At 41.7% G+C, this 22129-nt stretch overlaps 1 protein-coding gene across 4 annotated transcripts in view; it reads right to left on the bottom strand.

The window, feature by feature from the left end:
* WDR33 (WD repeat domain 33) overlaps nt 1-22129 on the bottom strand; it is an 89294-nt gene that overhangs the window by 18727 nt on the left and 48438 nt on the right. For all 4 annotated transcript variants that reach the window (XM_044292548.1, XM_044292547.1, XM_044292549.1 and 1 more), the window contains exons 7-14: nt 3326-3423; nt 1796-1922; nt 1369-1523; nt 1197-1275; nt 990-1100; nt 817-911; nt 579-665; nt 358-497 (exon numbers count right to left, since the gene is read on the bottom strand). In XM_044292548.1, the coding sequence (XP_044148483.1) occupies nt 358-497; nt 579-665; nt 817-911; nt 990-1100; nt 1197-1275; nt 1369-1523; nt 1796-1922; nt 3326-3423 (892 nt within the window). The remainder of the gene's footprint in view (nt 1-357; nt 498-578; nt 666-816; nt 912-989; nt 1101-1196; nt 1276-1368; nt 1524-1795; nt 1923-3325; nt 3424-22129) is intronic.

The following is a 22129-nucleotide window of genomic DNA, read 5'->3' on the forward strand; positions in this document are numbered from 1 at the left end:
CTTCACAGCTGTATGAGGGCTTATTTTTTGGGGACAAGCTATGTCTTTTACGAGCACTAATCAAATCTACAATTTTATTTTTATTAATTAAAACCAGGAAAAATAATTCTATGGTTTTCTTTTCAGTTTCCTCCAAGAAACGCAATGCCAATGTTTTCTAGGTATGACATTCACTGTGTGCAAAAACGGACATGACTCCCTTATTTGGTGGGTCAATACGATTACGGTGAGATCAAATTTTTCAACGTGACCAAAGGCCAACACCATCATTTCAGGTAGCTGTTCCTCACATAACAAAAAGTTGTATAACAGAAGCATCTTCAGGAAACATTTCAATAAAAAACATTTTTGACTAACTTGTTGGAACTGAGCTGGAATAGGTTTAGCATATGGAACTTTCTTCTGTGGGACTTTTTTCTGATCCTTCTGCATCACCTCATCCATTCCCCAGTCCAAGCCCGGGATTGTCATTTCCACTGAATTAGCCTCTTCTTTCCCTATAAAATAACACAGTTTACACCAGAACAACATAGGATGAGCAGATGCGAGAAATGAACAATTCTCTAACATTATATTACCCATCTGTTCTTGTTCCATTGCCATTTTCAGCTGCTCTGGAATGCCCATGCCAGGGATAACTGCTAGATTGTTTGGCTCAACATCATCTAAAAAAGTATACAGATTACTTGTAAGAAGGTATAATTACGGTATACATAAAATATCAAAACAATGAATTTTTACAAAAATATAACTGCCTAAGGGAGGAAGATGAAAACAAAGGTGCGAGCATGACTACTTGTATATAGAAGTGGTTACCATATTCAACACCATCTTCTGACATGCCAGGAAGAAGATTCAGATTATAGCGATCTCTCATTTTGTCCCCAGGACGATTTCTGGTCCAGAATTTACTACATTGAAAACAGTAATTTATGAGAATGCATACTCAAAGAAGCTACCTCCTGCAAAACTTTCATGATTTGCAATACCTGGTGTGATCATTAGATCCAGAACACAGAATATGGCCAAGGGGGTGCCAGGCAAGACTCCAGATCATTCCTTCATGTGCAATCTCCATACCTCCCACTTCTTTCTCCACACTTAAAATGAAATATAAAAAAAAAGGATATAAAAACTTTGCACAAAGTGTTACAAGAAAACAGCCAGTGACAAGAGGAATATCATATCATACGTACCCAACATTCCAGAACAGCAGCGAGCCATCAGAACCACCACTAGCAAACAAGCCCTCATGTACCGGATGCCATGCAACAGCTACAATAAAAAGAGCCAACTTAGGATGACTGTTCAACTGGAAGCTGGATCATAACTCCCTCATCTCTCAAACACTCATACATATCTCCTGACCTGTTGCCTCTTTTTTATGTCCTCTGAAAACCTGAAGCTCTTCTCGAAGATTACGGATGTCAAAAAGCTTACAGAGATGATCCCGTGAGGCAGTGAGGAGCCAGTTTCCATTCAAGTTCCACTTCACCTCCATCACTGTATTCTTATGAGCGTGTCTAATTAGATACAAAGGAACAGATTAGGCAAAAAAAATTGAATTATTAGTATTTACAGGGTCCTTTGAAAAGAAAAAAAAAAAAAAGACGTATTTTGGGCCTTTGAGTGCAAGTGCAACCACCTCTACATTGACCTCTATGGTAGGTATGGAAAGGGCTGAACTGGGGGTCAAAGGACAATCACAGTTTGGCTGTTGCAGTACTTAGTGACACATTACTTCTGGCACAAGTACTCAATGTTACAATAATTTTTAGGGTATGTGATTACTTACAGTGTTGCAAGACTCTGACCATTTTTGGGATCCCAAAATTTGATTGGCTGTTGACTGTCTTTACTTCCAGAAACCAGAAGCCCTTTCGTTGGGTGCCAATCAACACACTTAACATCAGCACCATGTCCTAAAGAGTAACAATTTGCATTGTAGCCGTATAGTAACAGTATAATCAACCAGTATACTCAGATATCAAATAGGAAAACATACAATTTGAGTAACATTTTATTGCTTGTGTAACATAAAAAGTTCCTACTATTGCGGATTTCTGGATATTCCCAGACACTAGTGAGTAGATATAGACTCCATTTTGTGATGACTAACCCTGATGGCATATATTGGAAATATTGTGAAAGTCAGCAGTATGGGTGCGATTAGGATCACACCCTGATAGAGAAAGGGAGCACAGAGCATCATCGATTCAGTTTCTCCATATACTTTAATAGTAACTTTTAGGCAAAGAGCATTTTCAGTTTGTCATCAGTGGTGCAGTATAAGCTGTCCCAAACATCAAACACTTCATGTTAGCAATCAAATCATGCAAAATTATCCGGTGTGAAAAATTTTGTTTATGGCCTATTCCCTAGTGTACAATAAATTTGAATGACAAAACATAACTGTGACTAACCTTAGGGGTATTGCTGTAATTTCAAGCTATCCCCTACCCACAGGATTGGGGATAACAATTATATTGGTGGAGTTCCTACAACTGGGACCTTCACCGATCACAAGAATTTGGACCCTGTATTTCGAAGGTACTACCAAAATTAATGGCGTGGCAGATGGAGCATGTGCATTGCTGCTCCATTTCTATGTGACTGCCAGAGAAAGGTTGAGTACAGCACTCAGCTTTTCCTGGCAGTTGTCAGAGACAAATAGAGTAGCAGGTGTGTTCATGCAGGGACCCTTCAGGATATGGGGCCCATGTTCTTCAGATAGTGGGGGTCCCAGCGGCAAAACCCACACTGGTGTTATAGTTATCCCCTATCCTGTGAATAGATAACCTCAAAATTACCCAACCACTCTTTTCTGCAGCAGTAAATATACTAAAATATCTAAAGTGATACCACGCTTCTCCCTTGCCACTTCCACCATTGCCCTTCGGTCCTGCAGCGTTGACATTCCATACATACCATATCACTATGCAGCCAATCACTGGCCTCAGCAGCATAAGGCATGTAACTGCTGAGGCCATCGATTAGCTGCAGTGGTGACGTGGTTTGCACAGGAGGTCACTGCTGCACCCAAAAACATCATTGGGCAGCACTGAAGCATGCTATAGAGTATGCCAGGGAAGAAAATGGTTACTATCAATTCTTTTGCCATTTTAATACCAGCAGACAAAGTTTTAAATTTAATTTGCAAAAATTCCCCTAATGCCCAAAAATTTTTATGAAACGATATGCTAAGGGCCTCGAACATTATAATGTGCTCAATTTTGACACATACATGACATATGATACTAATAACTGCAATGTACAAGCTGATATTCTGGAAGAAAATAAAACTTTGAACTACAAACAAACCTACCTCGTAGAATTCTCTCTTCATGGCAACGAAGAAAGTCCCAAATTCTAACTGTACCGTCATCAGAACAGGTGGCAAATTTATTATCAGTAGGGGAGAAACTGTAAAGGGAAAGTGAGCCGTATAAGAAAAAAATTGTAGAAACCTGCAGAAAACATGTGTTCTGTAAAGATTTTTTGGAAGGACAGGCAAAATTTCATGGCTAGCATTTAATCTTCCAATTTAGAACCCTTAGGTTTCGTCTTTAGAATTTGTAATAAAGTATTATAGTAGTAATGCTCATTACAGGTTTGCAATAAAAATATATATATACAAACAGAAAAATAATGTAATTTTAGAGTGCAATGTCCATTCCTGATTAGATTGTGTCAGAACAATAAAAGGTCCCTTTACACCACAATTGAGAAGACAATTGTTGGGAAGGAAGCGTTCCTTCCTGACAATTGCCTGCTCATCAGTGAAGGAGACCGCTGCTATTACATGAAGCGATCTCTTCCACAGTATGGGGAGGAATGATCACTAATGTCATCGCTTGTCCCCATACACAACCACTGTTTGCCGGCAGTAGAATGCTGTTTAGACGTCACGATCTGCTGCCAGCAAACGATTTGGGTGACCAAATGAAAGAAAAAAAAAAGAAAAAAAAAAAAAGAAAGAAAAACAATTACCCAATGAACCAGAGGATTTTTGCTAGCGTTAACGCTAACGAGCATTTCGACAAATGCTTGTTAGCAGTGATCTCACTGATATAAGGGCACTGTAAAAGCCCCTTAACGAACCACTGACCTTCGTTGCTTCATACAGTATAGTTACCATAAACAGTGGTAGACAAGTTAAGTGGTGGTGGGTACCACAAACAGGCAAATATTGATCATCAAGTTTGACCCAGGGAAATGGAAAACATTCAAATTGTAAAACTATTGCATTAATAACCACTTCTTCTCAAAGGCCACTTTAGGTAAACCTGAGCAAATCTTTAAATTGACAGATTAAAAATCATGTTATCCACCCTAAAAACACCTCTAAAATCTCTGCTGCTGGGTGTCCACTCCCTGTTACTAAGTGAATCCTGTCCTTAGCAAAACAGATGGACTGCAGTGTGTCTTCATTGGCTGGCTCCCAGTGTTTCTGAACTTAGTACAAAGGCCCCTAACTCCATTCAGGGCTTGCTGTAATCAATGTGTCCTTGTGTTGTGGATCTTTCCTCTCAAACTCTACCTCTCGCCCATATACGGTCTTCTATGACCTGTAATTATTTTCTCCTCTATGTTGTCACGACGTGTATTCCGAGTCCTAGATCTGTGTGCTGCGAGCATAAACAGTCTCTTACACACCATGTGTGGGAAGGATAGGGGCAAGAATTAAGATAGAGCCTAGAAGTATGAGAAAGGAAGTCCAGAGCAGTATACAGGTGCATCTAAATAAATTAGAAGATCATCGAAGAGTTAATTTATTTCAGTAATTAAATTCAAAAGGCGAAACTCATACATTATATAAATTCATTACACACAGAATGATCCATTTCAAGCGTTTCTTTTAATGTTAATGGGGTTCTGCCCTTTGTTTAAACTGAGCATCTGATCAGCGAGGGTCCGACGCCCGGGACCCCCGCCGATTAGCTGTTTGCGAAGGCAGCGGCGCTCCAGCAGCGCCGCGGCCTTCTCACAGTTTACTGCTGGCCCAGTGACGTCACGACTAGTATCACTGGCCTGGGCGGGGCTAAGCTCTGTTCACTTGAATTGAGCTTAGCCCCGCCCAGGCCAGTGATACTAGTTGTGACGTCACTAGGCCGGCGGTAAACAGTGAGAAGGCCGCAGAGCTGCTGGAGCGCCGCTGCCTTCGCAAACAGCTAATCGGCGGGGGTCCCGGGCGTCGGACCCTCGCTGATCAGATGCCAGCCGATCGGCGAGGGTCCCGGGTGTCGGCCCCCCACCGATCAGATGCGGATGATCTATCCAGAGGACAGATCATCAGTTTAAACAAAGTGCAGAACCCCTTTAATAATTATGGCTTACAGCTAATGAAAACCCAAAAGTCAGTATCTCAGACCAATTTAAAAATAATGATTTTTAATACAGAAATGTTGGCCTACTGAAAAGTAGGTAGAATATTTGCACTCAATAGAATATCTCCATAAAGCTTTTCAGCAGAAGGAAGCATGAAGTGCTTGAAAATTTCCTGCTAGACGGTTGTTTGGACTTGATATAACATAGTGGACCAACACCAGCAGATGACATGGCTCCACAAACAATCACTGACTGTGGAAACTTCACACTGGACCTCAAGCAAGTCAAACTCTGTGCCTCTCCACTCTTCCTCTAGACTTTGGGACCTTGATTTCCTGAAAACAGGACTTTGGACCACGGAGCAACAGTACAGTCCTTTTTCTCCTTAACCAGGTAAGAGGTTTCTGACATTGTCTTTGTCGTGAGCGGCTTGACACAAGGAATGCAACAGTTGAAGCCCAAGTCCAGCACAAGTCTGTGAGTGATGGCTCTTGAAGCACTTTTATCTTCCACTCAACTGTCCATTAATGTTTGGATACAGCACTCTGAAGAGCCAGCTTCTTTAGCAATGACCTTTTGTGGCTTTCCCTTCTTGTGGGGGGTGTCAATGACAGTCTTCCCCATGATTGTGTAGCCTACTGGACCAGACTGAGGAGCCAATTAGGGCTCTTTCACACAAGAGGATGCTGTGCTGGTAATCTGCTGCGTGAAAGAGCCAAGCCCTGTTCCAGACAGCAGAGACACAGAGCATTAATATGATTGAGAATGCTCCGTGCCTCTCTGATCTTTTTACTACAAAATCACAGTGAGATAAAAGTATGATTTTGTAGTAAAAAGGGTCACAGAGGCACAGAGCATTATCAATCATGTTAATGCTCCGTGTCTCTGCTGTCCAGAACGGGACTTGACACTCTTTCACACAGTGGATTCCACACACAGGATCCGCTCGTGTGAAAGAGCCCTTAAAGGCTGAGGAAACATTTGCAGGTGTTGTGTGCTAATTAGCTGATTAGAGCGTTACACCATGAGTCTACAATACTGACTTTCACAATATTCTAATTTTCTAAGACACTGACTGTTTTCATTAGCTATACCCCACATTCATTAACACTAATGAAATAAATGCTTGAAATAGAGCCCTCTGTGTAATGAATCTGTATTAGGGCTCATTCAGACGGCCGTATGCTGTCCGCAAAAATACTGAATGCTATCCGTTTTTTTGTGGATATGCAAAAAAATAAAATAAACGGATACGCAAAAAAACTGATGGCATTCAGTATTTTTGCGGACCCATAGACTTAAATGGGGCCATGTCCTGATTTTCACAGGCAAGTATAGGACAGGTTTCATTTGTTTTGCAGAACCGTGGAATAGAAAAGGGCCCCATAGAAGTGAATAGGTCAGCATCTAATCCGCAAAAAAACGGATCCACATTTTTGCGGATAGCATATGGCCGTCTGAATGAGCCCTTATACGAAGTTTCAATTTTTGGATTGAATTACTGAAATAAATTAAAATTTATGATATTTAAATTTACTGAGATGCACCCATACTGATCAAAGCTCTAAGATCCTTATTTTACATACAGAAGCTGCACATACTTTTCTTCTGTCAGGCATCAATTTTTTTTTAATCTTCCCTTACAGGGCTGCTGATTGGGTGTTGAAGTGTTCACTATGCCTACTAGATGAAGGCATGCACCATTCGTGCAGTTAAAAAGGGCCATATAGTGAGACTTCCAGAAGCTGGATGGTCCATCTGTCAAATCTTGGAAAAAGAGTAGGATGAGAAGTTTCTGTAGGACATCCGTGGTGTTGTTAGTGGTCAGAGAAGGTCACACACTTAAAAAGGTTCTGGGTGATTAAGACAGACATATGCACACCAAGCTTGCCATATAAGAGCTGCTGCTGCTTCTCAAAGGACAGCCACTGCATAATAAAATGGTTCAACAATAAGAAACCATTTACTTGAAGCAGGACTGCATTTACACACTCCACTAACTTGTTTATCACTGACCTCTCATCACCAAGAGCACTTGCACTAGAGCAGTGAGAGCCTATTGGAAGCATGTATAGCAAACAATCGCATTCAGTGATAAAAGAAAGTTTGCCTTGGTACTAATGATGGCCGCATCAAAGTTCACAGGAGGGCTGGAAAGCACCTACTGCCATCATGCATAGTGCAGAGAGACACAGGAACAGCACCAGGTGTTATGCAGTGTGCCATTAGCTACCATGGCCGTTCCTGTCTGGTATTCTTGGAGGGAACATTGATAAGCCTTTAGTATGTCCAGAGCATCATAGAACCCTACTGCCTTTATTGACTGAAAAGACGTTGTGCTCCAACAAGATAACACTAGCTGCACTACAAAAGATGCTCTTCATGGTATCCAGTAGCTCCCCTGGCCAGGACGATTGCCAGATTTCTTCTGCATTGAGAATGTCTGGGACTGGACGGAGTGACTGATCCCCCATGCACAGTAGCCAAAAACCACCGGCTCAAGGTTGAAGAGTTTGGAATGACCCATCACAGAAAGAGATCCAGCATCTGTATGATCATGTCAGACTGGCAGACAGTATCACAGCAAGAGAAGATGTCACCCAGTATTAAAGTGACCCTGCCTCAATTTATACCCTGCTGCAGAACCTGCCCAAAAAAAAAAAATAAAAGTAAGAACCACCTTTGATGCATGATAATTCATCAAATACCACTAGCAGTTTATAGTTTATCAATCTCAGCTCAACTACATGATGTTGTTTATTCATTTTCCGCTAGTGTATTTGGAGCCCAGAAGTGGTGCTCGCTATAGCTTTACTTTTTTAAATTGTAATAACACATTTTTCTCAAGTGTTCACTCTAAATTATTTCATGAGCTTAAAGGGGTTCATAATCTTCGGGGCAGATCACCACCACATAGTCGGACCTAAAGCATACTTAAAAGGGGTTCTCCGGGAATTAAAGTAATATTTAAGTATTTTGATTTTCTTATTATAATTTTATTCCAAAATACTTTTCATTAGTTATAAAAGCTTATTTTGTCTGGGGAGCAAACATTAGGAGAAATAAAATGGCTGCCGTTCTATTAGTACACTCAAAACCTGTCATAAATCATACATGAGGACAAGTTACTTCACAACACTGAGCTAAAGAGCTGCCTCATCCTCCTCTCTGCTCAGATTGTCAGGGATTATGATCCTGAATATACAAGATCTTCAGTTGAATCTCTGGGGGAATGGAGTTCATAAGGAGACATGAAGTAGAGAGGACAGACTGTGGTAATGGAGTCTGCATGCAAGAGCTGCTGCTCATCACCTTCACCTTCTCTCTGTACTTCATGTTTCCTCATGAACTCCATTCCCCCAGAGTTTCAGTTGAAGATCATATTAAACTATATTCAGGATCATAATCCCCGACAAGCAGAGCAAAGAGGAGGAGGAGGCAGCCATTTACTTCACTGCCCTGAGGTAACTTGTCCTGCTGTGTGATAAGGACAGGTTTTGTTTGTGTTAATAGGGCAGCGGCCATTTTATTTCTCCTAAAGATTGCTCTGCAGACAGCTAAAGAAAGGTATTTGGGAATATATTTATAATAAAGTAATATTAAAGTATTTTAATTGTCTTAATTCCCAGAGAACCCCTTTAACTGCTCACTGCCGTGTCATGTGACCGACTATCATTAGCAAAGGCAGGAGCTGTGACCAGTCATTTGCTGTAGCAGCATCAAACCAGATGTTGATACATGGTATGCTTCCTTCCAAAAGGTCCAGACCTGTGGGGAGTTCTGTCCAAAAGGTCTGACGAAAATGAACATCCCCTTTAAATTACTATAAAAAGGGTGCTGTTGGCAGTTCTTCTGATTTAGGCTTTCAAACCAGTATGATTTTCATTTATAACAATGCTGCGATAAACAGAACCTGGGGTTGGTCTTGGTTCATCATAATTTTGACTAAGAATAGCAATGCATGGTGCTCCATTCTAGCAGTCAAAAGTAATGGAAACCTTGACAAAGGCACAATGCAGATGTGAACAGCCCCCAAGCTATACCAGCTGTTAAACATTTATGAAATCTTGATTGGGTGACACCAAGATGACGGATCAATAAATAAAAATACCTTGAAAAGGTGTTTTTTTTCCCCGTTTGACAATTGCTTCTCATTTGGTCCTTTAACATTAGTTAAGGGAGACACACTCACCCCTCACATCTTAAAATGAAAGCAGCATGAGTAACTCAGGTCACACAAGAATGGACCAACTAAAGTGAAAGGTAATGTGTCGGAAGCCTGGTAGGGTGTACAATTTTCCAACAGTACCACAACAGTAAATGCATTACACTGTTCATTTTGAAATCAACAGCACTTGTAATATATTGAAGTGCTGGGTGTTCAAAAGGGAAAGTTGTTCTATGCAATAATTCTCCACCCTGAACTCACTTAGTGGGAATTTGAAAAAGATCTTCCCGAACAGCTTAATTTCTTGTGTTTAGGTACTTTAATTCCATTTTATTTATTATTTTCAACATAGGCACTTGACTTTCCTGAATGGGAAACTTCCCATTTTTACTCTCTGCCTTCTTGGGGCCATAACTTTTTTTTTTTTTGCTGTACACGTAGCTGTAGGAAGGCTTGTGTTTTGTTCCGACAGTTTAAGTTTTTTTTTTTTTTTTTTATGGTGTTCCCTATACGGTAAAACTGACGTTACTTTATTTCACTGGGACAGTAAAATTTCAGCGATTCCAAAAAGGGGCACGATAGGAACCTATCAAGTTCTACCAAAAAACTAAATGCTTCTCTGATCACTGCTCGGGGAGTCGTTCGGGCCTCAGGAGTGCATCATTCCTGCAGAAAGCTCCCTCAGACACCAAGGTCACAACTGACCATGACATCGGGTTAAATGTGATCAAAGTGACCAAGAACAGAGGCAGAAAATGAATGAGAAGGTGGCCACGTATCTTTCTGTGGGAAAACATCCGCTTGCTCAGTTATTTCTGTAATTCCCCTAAAAGTGAATGCAGAGTGCCATACATATTTAGGTCTACCTCTCCATTTTCCTCCAGGATGCCAGCCTCACCATGTATGACTTTAGGGAGCCCTATTCTTGACATAGTCAGGTCCATAAATATTGGGACACCGACACAATTCTATAACATTTTTGGCTCTATACACCACCACAATGGATTTGAAATGAAACGAACAAGATGTGCTTTAACTGCAGACTGTCAGCTTTAATTTGAGGGTATTTACATCCAAATCAGGTGAACGGTGTAGGAATTACAACAGTTGGCATATGTGCCTCCCACTTGTTAAGGGACCAAAAGTAATCGGACAATTGGCTTCTCAGCTGTTCCATGGCCAGGTGTGTGTGTTATTCCCTCATTATGCCAATTACAATGAGCAGATAAAAGGTCCAGAGTTCATTTCAAGTGTGCTATTTGCATTTGGAATCTGGATCTCATATTGAGAGTTGACAGCAACAAAGAGCTGTTACCATCAGTGAAGCAAGCTATCATTAGGCTGAAAAAACAAAAACCCATCAGAGAGATAGCAAAAACATTAGGCATGGCCAAAACAACTGTTTGGAACATTCTTAAAAAGAAGGAACGCACCGGTGAGCTCAGCAACACCAAAAGACCATGGAAAACAACTGTGGTGGATGACCAAAGAATTCTTTCCCTGGTGAAGAAAACACCCTTCACAACAGTTGGCCAGATCAAGAACACTCTCCAGGAGGTAAGTGTATGTGTGTCAAAGTCACAATCAAGAGAAGACTTCACCAGAGTGAATACAGAGGGTTCACCACAAGATGTAAACCATTGGTGAGCCTCAAAAACAGCAAGTGCAGATTAGAGTTTGCCAAACTAAATCTTAAAAAAAAAAAAAAAAAAAAAAACTTCACAGTTCTGGAACAACATCCTATGGACAGATGAGACCAAGATCAACTAGTACTAGAGTGAAGGGAAGAGTATGGAGAAGAAAAGGAACTGCTCACGATCCTAAGCATACCACCTCATCAGTGAAGCATGGTGGTGGCAGTGTCATGGCGTGGGCATGTATGGCTACCCATGGAACTGGTTCTCTTGTATTTATTGATGTGACTGCTGACAAAAGCAGCAGGATGATTTCTGAAGTGTTTCTGGCAATATTATCTGCTCATATTCAGCCAAATGCTTCAGAACTCATTGGACGGTGCTTCACAGCGCAGATGGTAAATGACCCAAAGCATACTGCAAAAGCAACCAAAGAGTTTTTTTTAAGGGAAAGAAGTGGAATGTTATGCAATGGCCAAGTCAATCACCTGACCTGAATCCGATTGAGCATGCATTTCACTTGCTGAAGACAAAACTGAAGGGAAAATGCCCCAAGAACAAGCAGGAACTGAAGACAGTTGCAGTAGATGCCTGGCAGAGCATCGCCAGGGATGAAACCCAGTGTCTGGTGATGTCTATGTGTACCAGACTTCAGGCTGTAATTGACTGCAAAGGATTTGCAACCATTAAAAAGTAAAAGTTTGATTTATGTTTATCATTCTGTCCCATTCTTTTGGTCCCTTAACAAGTGGGAGGCACATATGCAAACGGTTGTAATTCCTACACCGTTCACCTGATTTGGATGTAAATACCCTCAAATTAAAGATGACAGTCTGCAGTTAAAGCACATCCTGTTTGTTTAATTTCAAATCCATTGTGGTGGTGTATAGAGCCAAAAATGTTAGAATTGTGTCGATGTCCCGATATTTATGGACCTCACTGTACATGCTGGTCCCACCCAAATAACAGTCTGTAAGACTGAAAAAAAAAAAAAAAAAAAAAGCCGGTCATGCAAAATCGATCCTAACGAAGGCAAAAACCTCATTAGCTAGAAGCCTATTTTACGCATTTAAGGGGAAAACGCATTCCTTCCCTAGTCCAATCAGAATAACTCCCTGGATCAATTACCAATCTCCAGCAATCTAGTAACTATAACCTGTAATATTATAAAATTTTCAGAAATCCATCCAAACCAGTCGAACTCTTAGTGAGTTCACCATCACCACCTCCTCAGGCAGAGAGTTCCATAGTCTCACTTCTCTTACATTAAAGAATCCTCTTCTACGTTGGTGGAGAAACCTTTTCCCTAGTTGTATAAGATGTCCGATTGTTAATATCAGTCTTGGGTGTAAACAGATCATGGGAGAGATTTCTGTACTGATCCCAGATATATTTATACATAGTTATTCCCTGAATCATGTTTTTTTTTTTTAACTAAACCCTAATTGTGATAATCTTTAAGGGTACTATATTCCACCCATTCCAGTTATTACTTTAGCTGTCCTCCTCTGAACCCTCTTTAACTCTGCTACGTCTTTCTTTTGCATAGGAGCCCAGAACTGTATGCAATACTCCGAGTGTGATTTGTAAAGTGCCAGAGATAGGTTCTCGTCATCAACATCTATGCCCCTTTTCATGCAGTTAAATGGATGCTCAAGCAGTTTAAATATGAAGGCTTACTAGGAGTCAGGAGAAATAGTTGGCCACTATCTTACATAGTTGTTAAGGTTGGAAAAGACAAAAGTCCAACCTATAATCCTGCTATATCGATCCACGGAACAAATTCCTAGATCAATGTCCATCTTCCTTTTAAAAAGGGGTTGGGCCAAAAGGGAAAGGGTAATTAGCCTCAATGTTCTACTGTATTTGCTGTGCTCCTGCAGCAGGCTATTCAAGAAATTCACAGCCTTTACTGTAAAGAATGCTTGTCGCCTCTTATGGGTTGTAGGGAGTGGCCCCTTGCGTTTTGAGGCTAACAGAAAAGCTTCCCTTGATATGTTTTGTATGGTACGTTTATATATTTGTACAGGTTAATTATGTCCTGTCCAGTCCCCCACCTTAGATGTCTTTTTTCAAAGCTAAAGTTTGTTTAATCTTTGCTCATAGCCAAGATCTTCCAGGTTCTTTATGAGTTTGCTCTCATTTGCACTTTTTCTAACTCCAGGGCATCCTTTTTGTGGACGGGTGCCCAGAACTGAACTGCATATTCCAGGTGAGGCCATACAAATGCTTTGTATAGTGGCAATATTACATCCCTGTTCCACGACTCCATACCTCTTTAAATACAAAACAAAATTCTGTTGGCCTTCGAGGCAGCTGACTGGCATTGCATACTATTAGTCTATGATCTACTAATACACCAAGATCCCTCTCAAACTTGACTCTCCTAGTTTTACTCCCCTAGGACATATGCTGCATGCGTATTATTTGCCCCCAGGTGCATGACTATCTATATTGAACCTCATTTGCCAAGTGGAGGCCCAAACAGTAAGATCATCAAAGTTTGCTTAAAAGAGTTCTCTAGGAGTGCTTAAAAGGGTTCTCAAGGATTTAACAATTGATGACTTATCCCTAGCATCAACATCACATTGGTGTCAGACAATTCACACCCTTGCCAATCTGCTGTTCAGCAGTAGCTTCAGTGCTCGAACTATACAACCCCATCCACAGTATAGTATATAGACCTAGTTACTGCAGTGCTGATCCTACTGAAGACTGCAAAGAAGGGCTCTATGTGACTAGTCATTTTAAATTTTAGTTGGTACCGATGTAGTTTTGTGTAAAAAAATTTCAGCAAAACTTGTAAGTTATTCATTTACATGTACTTTTTGAGGTATTAGAATATCGTCGAAAAGTTAATTTCAGTAAATTCAAAAAGTAAAACTGATTCTATAGCTTCATTACATACAGAGTTATCTATCTCAAGCGTTCATTTCTTTTAATGTTGAGGATTATTGCTTATACAGACGTGGACAAAATTGTTGGTACCCTTTGGTCAATGAAAGAAAAAGTCACAATGGTCACAGAAATAACTTTAATCTGACAAAAGTAATAATAAATTAAAATTCTATAAATGTTAACCAATGAAAGTCAGACATTGTTTTTCAACCATGCTTCAACAGAATTATGTAAAAAAATAAACTCATGAAACAGGCATGGACAAAAATGATGGTACCCCTAGAAAACACAGAACATAATGTGACCAAAGGGACATGTTAATTCAAGGTGTGTCCACTAATTAGCATCACAGGTGTCTACAACCTTGTAATCAGCCATTGGGCCTATATATATGGCTCCAGGTAATCACTGTGTTGTTTGGTGATATGGTGTGTACCACACTCGACATGGACCAGAGGAAGCAAAGGAAAGAGCTGTCTCAAGAGATCAGAAAGAAAATTATAGACAAGCATGTTAAAGGTAAAGGCTATAAGACCATCTCCAAGCAACTAGATGTTCCTGTGAGTACAGTTGCACATATTATTCATAAGTTTAAGATCCATGGGACTGTAGCCAACCTCCCTGGACGTGGCCGCAGGAGGAAAATTGATGACAAATCTAAGAGACGGATAATCCGAATGGTAACAAAAGAGCCTAGAAAGACTTCTAAAGAGATTCAAGGTGAACTTCATGCTCAAGGAACATCAGTGTCAGATCGCACCATCCGTCGTTGTTTGAGCCAAAGTGGACTACATGGGAGACGACCAAGGAGGACACCATTGTTGAAAACGAATCATAAAAAAGCAAGACTGGAATATGCCAAACTACATGTTGACAAGCCACAAAGCTTCTGGGAGAATGTCCTGTGGACAGATGAGACAAAAATCGAAGTTTTTGCCAAGGCACATCAGCTGTATGTTCACAGACGAAAAAATGAAGCATATCAAGAAAAGAACACTGTCCCTACTGTGAAACATGGAGGAGGCTCTGTTATGTTCTGGGGCTGCTTTGCTGCGTCTGGCACAGGGTGTCTTGAATCTGTGCAGGGTACAATGAAATCTCAAGACTATCAAGGAATTCTAGAGAGAAATGTACTAGCCAGTGTCAGAAAGCTTGGTCTCAGTCGCAGGTCATGGGTCTTGCAACAGGACAATGACCCAAAACACACCGCTAAAAACACCCAAGAATGGCTAAGAGGAAAAAATTGGACTATTCTAAAGTGGCCTTCTATGAGCCCTGACCTCAATCCTATTGAGCATCTTTGGAAGGAGCTGAAACATGCAGTCTGGAAAAGGCACCCTTCAAACCGGACACAACTGGAGCAGTTTGCTCATGAGGAGTGGGCCAAAATACCTGCTGAGAGGTGCAGATGTCTCATTGACAGTTACAGGAAGCGTTTGATTGCAGTGATTGCCTCAAAAAGGTTGCGCAACAAAATATTAAGTTAGGGGTACCATCATTTTTGTCCATGCCTGTTTCATGAGTTTATTTTTTTACATAATTCTGTTGAAGCATGGTTGAAAAACAATGTCTGACTTTCATTGGTTAACATTTATAGAATTTTAATTTATTATTACTTTTGTCAGATTAAAGTTATTTCTGTGACCATTGTGACTTTTTCTTTCATTGACCAAAGGGTACCAACAATTTTGTCCACGTCTGTAGCTAATGAAAACCCAAACATCAGCAAGGGAGATTTATCAAAACTGGTGTAAAGGGAGGATGGCTTAGTTGCTCATAGCAACCAATCAGATTCCACATGTGATTTTCCAAAAGGAGCTCTGAAAAATGAAAGGTAGAATCTGACTGGTTGCTATGGGCAACCAAGTCAGTTTCCCTTTATCTCCCCCAGTATCTCAGAAAATTTGAATATTGTATACTCATGTGGGAGGGCTGGAATCATCATGAGAGGAATATTTGAAGCCAGTTTTGCCTGAGTCTGCGTTGGCTTCTTTCTGCCATATTTAATCATATGTCTCATGTTTGAAAAATTTGTCTTATCCTGAAACATAACACCCATTTTTCTACTCCACCCTACTACTGCTGAAGTGAGACTGCAACTTTTTCATTTTTATTTTTTAAGTCTCAATGATCTGGAGTTAAACTCTGTAACATAGCTAACCCATGCCCACGTTCCCATTGATTTAAAAACTGGAGTGGGTGGTGTAAAACGGCAAAAAGTAGCGCACGTGAGCCCAAAGTCGCAAAAGTCCCATTTTGCGACTTTTCTAAGTCAGAATTCTGGAGTGAAGGCATGATTAATTAGGGCCATGGTGTAGCTGGCTGGAAAGTTGAGTGGAAGAAAAAAGGTGTGGTAGAAAAAGCTGCGCAAACAGGAATAACCGCAGGTTTGAAAGGATTGTCAAGAAAAGGCCATTCAAGAATGTGGGGGAGATTCACAAGGAGTGGACTGTGGCTGGAGTCAGTGCTTCAAGAGCCACCACACACAGACATATCCAGGACATGGGCGACAACTGTTGCATTCCTTGTGTAAAGCCACTCATGACCCAAAGACAATGTCAGAACTGTCTCACCTGGGCTAAGGAGAAAAAGGCCTGGATTGTTGCTCCGTGGTCCAAGGTCATGTTTCCAGATTAAAGTAGATTTTGCATTTAAATTGGAAATCAAGGTCCCAGAGTCTGGAGGAAGAGTGGAGAGGCGCGCAATCCAAGTTGCTTGAGTTACAGTTTGAAGCTTCCCCAGTCAGTGATGGCTTGGAGGGCCATGTCATCTGCTGGTATTCGTCCACCAGTCGTCTAGCAGGAAATTTTAGAGTACTTCGTGCTTCCCTCTGCTGACAAGCTTTATGTTAATTTCATTTTCCAGCAGGACGTGGCACCTGCCCACACCACCAAAAGTACCAATATCTGGTTTAACACCTTTCTGATGGAGAGAATTTCCAGTTTTGCGTTTTTCCCTTCCTGCCATAAGTTTGATTTTTCTGTTCACATAGCCGTATGCAAACTTTTTTTTTTTTTGCAGAAAAAAGTTGCACTTTCTAATGGCACCATTTAATACTGCATAGGGTGTAGTGGGAAAAAAAATTCCACATGGGGTGGAATTGGAAAAGAAAAAAACCCACACAATTCTGCCACAGTATTATGGGCTTTGTTTTTACTGTGTTCACTATGCGATAAAACTGACTTGTGCTCTTCATTCACCAGGTCAGTACGATTACAGCAACACCATATTTATATAGTTGTAATACTGATCAAAGAAACAAAAACTTGAAAATGTTTTTCATTTCCTTGTCATATTCAGATGCCCATACATTTTTTTTATTTTTTTATTTTTTTTTTACAGCTTTGTCGACGATACCTTGTGAGGGCTCATTTTTTTAAATGATTATCTGTGGTTTTTATTGATACCATTTAGGGGTGTGTATGACTGATAACTTTTGATTCAAATTTCTTGGGGAGGTGAAGTGATGAAAAAACAGCAAACCGTTCATTTTGATTTTATTCATTTAAGCCATTCACTGTATGGGCTAAGGCTCTGGCTCATTACTGTCATGGAACACCTTCCCCAGTCTCCGCCTGGAAGAGGTGTTCCTGTCCAGCAAGTGTGTGCTTCAGAGTTTTAGGCCTTTAAGATGCAGTGGTTACATTTGAGGGGTTAAATGTCTGCCCTTGGCATTACCGCCGACAGCGGACATTAACCTCAGGTGTCTGCTGTGTGAAACAGCAGTTACCTGGGTGCTTTGACTCTCGCTCCGCTCTAAAGTGGGCGCCATCTTTAAAAGACCCAACATTCGCCATACTATTACGGCAGATGTCGGAGGCGGTTAATAACCATGGTATCACGGTGCTTGATTGGACAGAGGAAGATGAAAACACCAGACCCAACAATGCAGACGAGCTGAGGCCATTATCAAAGCAACTTGGGCTTCCATAACACATCAGCAGTGCCACAGGCTGATCGCCTCCATGCCACACTGCCAGCGGGTGACACTAGGGAGGCTCGTTCCTGTCACAGCCTGCTATTGGCTGCTGGCCCATCCAGACCCCTGTATGTTTTGATCTGCGCAATAGGGAGATGCAGTGGCAGCAGAAGCGGGTTTCCGGGAGCAGGTTAGATATAACCTGTATGTGGTGCCCAGGCATTTTGGGGGTCATTATAGGGGGTTGTATAATCCTTTTAAGGTACCTTTACACAAGGCAATCGGTGCGATGATCGGTACAATTGAGCAGCAAACGAATAGATTCGTGATAAAGTAAACATTTTAACTGTGACCCTTTAGATGTGCAGATTATCGTTCACAAAATCTTAATTTCAATTGCATAATCCATGGTTTGTAACGCAGACTGTGGCTTTTACACAAAGTGAAATTTGAGTGGTGTGCTTACACACACCCATGGTGTAATCGTCTGTGATCGTGCGTTTACACGTATGAAATCGTTAACGCCCAACAATGTGTGTTGACACAATCAAACCAACGAGAAATCTACAGATTGTCGCTCTATCGTTCATTGCTTTTACACTGCTCGACAATGGTGCAGTTTCGCTCAATTTAACAATAATCACTGATAAGACCTCCCTGTGTACAACTGAAGTCAGAAAAACTAGAGCTATACATGCATTATGCGTTTTACTGCATCTTTTCCATAAAACTATAGACCAATTTGCTCAGCTCCTCCTGCTCTATTGCCTGCAGTTTACATTGCATTTTGAGGTGACTGATCCCCTTTAAAAAAAAAATTAAAACAAGGGACATATAAACGCAATTCTTTACATATAAAATAGGTTAATCAGCAACAGTTATGTATAAAATAAGCAAATTAATTTACCTTTTTTTTTAGCATATTTAGAATCCTGTTCCCTCGAAGCGGCTTTACTCAGCCTTTGGTAGGGTAAGCTTACTTGCCTCCATGCTTCTAACCGTAGACAAGGTATAAAGGTAAAGATGCATAGCATCTCTTAATTCACATTCTGACACTAAGTTACAAGGTCTGAGAAGGAGTAATATTCACAAGTGTGGTTTCTCACACATTTATATATTTTTTTTTAACCTGCATTTTCTGCATTGATTTTCATTTTAATTGCGCCCCCCCCCCCCCCCCCCCAAAATTCTGCCATGTGAGCCATTTTCTACACTTCTGATGCCACGACACTATTAGGGCTACTGTATTTTTATCCAAACAAATAACATGCTCTACGTATGGTGTTTTTTTTCTGGCATTTACACATAGGGCTGGCATGTTACTAATATAACAGGTCCTCCAAGAGCACTTGCATTACGACTAGCTAATTTCTGATAACTTGCCAAGGAGTACGAGCCGATTCAGTCCAAGAAACATAGTCTGAGTGTCAGCAGCATCTTCCAGACCCAAAGTGAATGCATCCTAGTATTTTATGATAGTCAGTTCCTATCGCTTTATTGTACTCACGTGATATGCATAAAGAACCCATGATCAGATACAAACTGACCATAATAAAACACTGATACAAGTTTGGGTCAGGGAAGCTGAGCTCAGTCTGAAGCATCTAGTACCTGATCAGTGTTTCTTGGACTGAACATGGTTGTGTGAATCAGCCTTAGGCCTTATTCACACAATCATGGTTTGAGAGCTGGCCCCTAACAGAACAATACTATCCTTGTCCGTAATGCGGACAATAATAGGACATGTTCAATTCACGGATGCGGACCCATTCACTTGAATAGCTTCGCAAATCCGGAGATGCGGTGCAGAACGAAAGCACGGAACAGAAGGCTGCGGAAGCACTACGGAGTGCTTTCTGGGGTTCCATTCCATGCCTCCATACCGCAAAAAGATAGAAATTGCTCTGTCTTTTTGCAGAACTGACCGATCCGCATGCGGCTACCCCACAGTCGGTGTCTGTGCACTGCGGACCGCCTGAGGCTGGGTTCACACCTGAGCATTTTACAGCGCGTTCCTACGCGCTGTAAAACGCTCAACAGGCAAGAGCCAATGATTCCCTATTGGAATGGTTCTCACCTGAGCGTTTTACAGCGCGTACGATTGCGCTGTAAAACGCCCGATGCCCCAAGAAGTACAGGAGCTTCTTTGGGGCATCTTGTTGCGCGTTCCCGTACATAGACTTCCGGGAACGCGCGACAATGGGCGTTCGCTTGTTCCGGAGCCGCGATTGTAAACGCGCATACAATCGCACATACAGAGCGCTCCATCACATACGCTCAGGTGTGAACGCAGCGTAAGAGTCTGTTCAGTGAAAAACTGATGATTTTGCATACAAGTGGCATCGGTGTTTGTTGTTTTGTCGTCGTCCCCCCCCCCATTTGTTACTAGTTTTTCACACAGGTGAAAAGACCCCCCTGAAAACACAGCATCTGCCATCAATGAAAAACAGATTGAACACAATGCAGTCTGTAAGATATCTTCTTTTCCTTTTTCACTAACTCGTTAACTTGAATGGATGGGTCCTGTGTGGAAAACGAATGAAGATGGTCGGTGAAAGACGATGTAAAGTGCATAAACCCAATGAAACGAATGAAGAGTTGTTCAGTCCAGATGCTGTCCATTGCAAAAAAAGGGTCTGCATCCATACAAAAACACTCATGTGAAACAAGATCGGTCTGTAGATTGCTTAAACTAAACAGAAATGAGATTGGAGTAGGTTTGTGGGCACAAATAAACTGATTTTGTTTCTCACAACATGCCTTCTCTAAAACCCATCCGTTAGTTTGTCATGTCCCACAAGTATCACTTCCACATATAGTAAGCATCTTACAATGTTTGTCCCTGCACATTTTTTCTCTAGGCAGACAACTTTCATCCTGAAGCTGTACGAGTTCTTGTGCAATGGTTCCACATCAGGATGGAACACAAAATGCTTGAGAACCAAGGAGCTCCACTGAATACTGCAGATGTTCTTTTGGCCACTACTGTACAAATAGCAACATGTTAAGAAATTGCACTGCAGAAGTAAGGCTACTTTCACAACGCTCGGACCCCACCCACTATAATGGATGTCGTAGTATTATTCTGGCCACCTCTCGGCATGTTTGCTGGGCTGCGACCGGACCTCCGGCACACCCCTATTATAGTGAATGGGGCCGGAGTGTAACTCTGGCGGCACGGTGCACTAGCACGGATCCAGCAGGCTGTTCTCCCGCCTGGAGGATAGCTAAAAGGAGAAGACACTGCAAAAAATTGCTCTACGTATAAACATAGATTGAACCAAAAGTGACAGTGTGGACCATAGAAACTAGCGTTTAAACCACCTCCCGACCGCCTAACGCACGGATGCGTCCGGAAGGTGGTTGATCTACTCCTCCTGGACGCATCCGTGCGTAATCTCGCGATAGCCGAGATTTCCTGTGAACGCGCGCACACAGGCGCACGCGCTCACAGGAACGGAAGGTAAGCGAGTGGATCTCCAGCCTGCCAGCGGCAATCGCTCGCTGGCAGGCTGGAGATGTGATTTTTTTTTTTAACCCCTAACAGATATATTAGACGCTGTTTTGATAACAGCGTCTAATATACCCGCTACCTGGTCCTCTGGTGGTCCCTTTTGTTTGGATCGACCACCAGAGGACACAGGAAGCTCTGTAAAGTACCACAAAACACTACACTACACACCCCCCCCCCCCCCCCCCCCGGGTCACTTATTAACCCTTTATGAACCATTGATCACCCCCCTGTAAGGCTCCATTCAGAGGTCCGTATGATTTTTACGGATCCACGGATACATGGATCGGATCCGCAAAACACATACGGACGTCTGAATGGAGCCTTACAGGGGGGTGATCACCCATATAGACTCCCTGATCACCCCCCTGTCATTGATCACCCCCCTGTAAGGCTCCATTCAGACGTCCGTATGTGTTTTGCGGATCCGATCCATGGATCTGTAAAAAAAATCATACGGACGTCTGAATGGAGCCTTACATGGGGGGTGATCAATGACAGGGGGGTGATCAGGGAGTCTATATGGGTGATCACCCCCCTGTAAGGCTCCATTCAGACGTCCGTATGTGTTTTGCGGATCCGATCCATGTATCCGTGGATCCGTAAAAATCATACGGACCTCTGAATGGAGCCTTACAGGGGGGTGATCACCCCATATAGACTCCCTGATC

The sequence above is a fragment of the Bufo gargarizans genome, chromosome 4, assembly GCF_014858855.1.
Source record: "Bufo gargarizans isolate SCDJY-AF-19 chromosome 4, ASM1485885v1, whole genome shotgun sequence".
Taxonomy (NCBI): domain Eukaryota; kingdom Metazoa; phylum Chordata; class Amphibia; order Anura; family Bufonidae; genus Bufo; species Bufo gargarizans.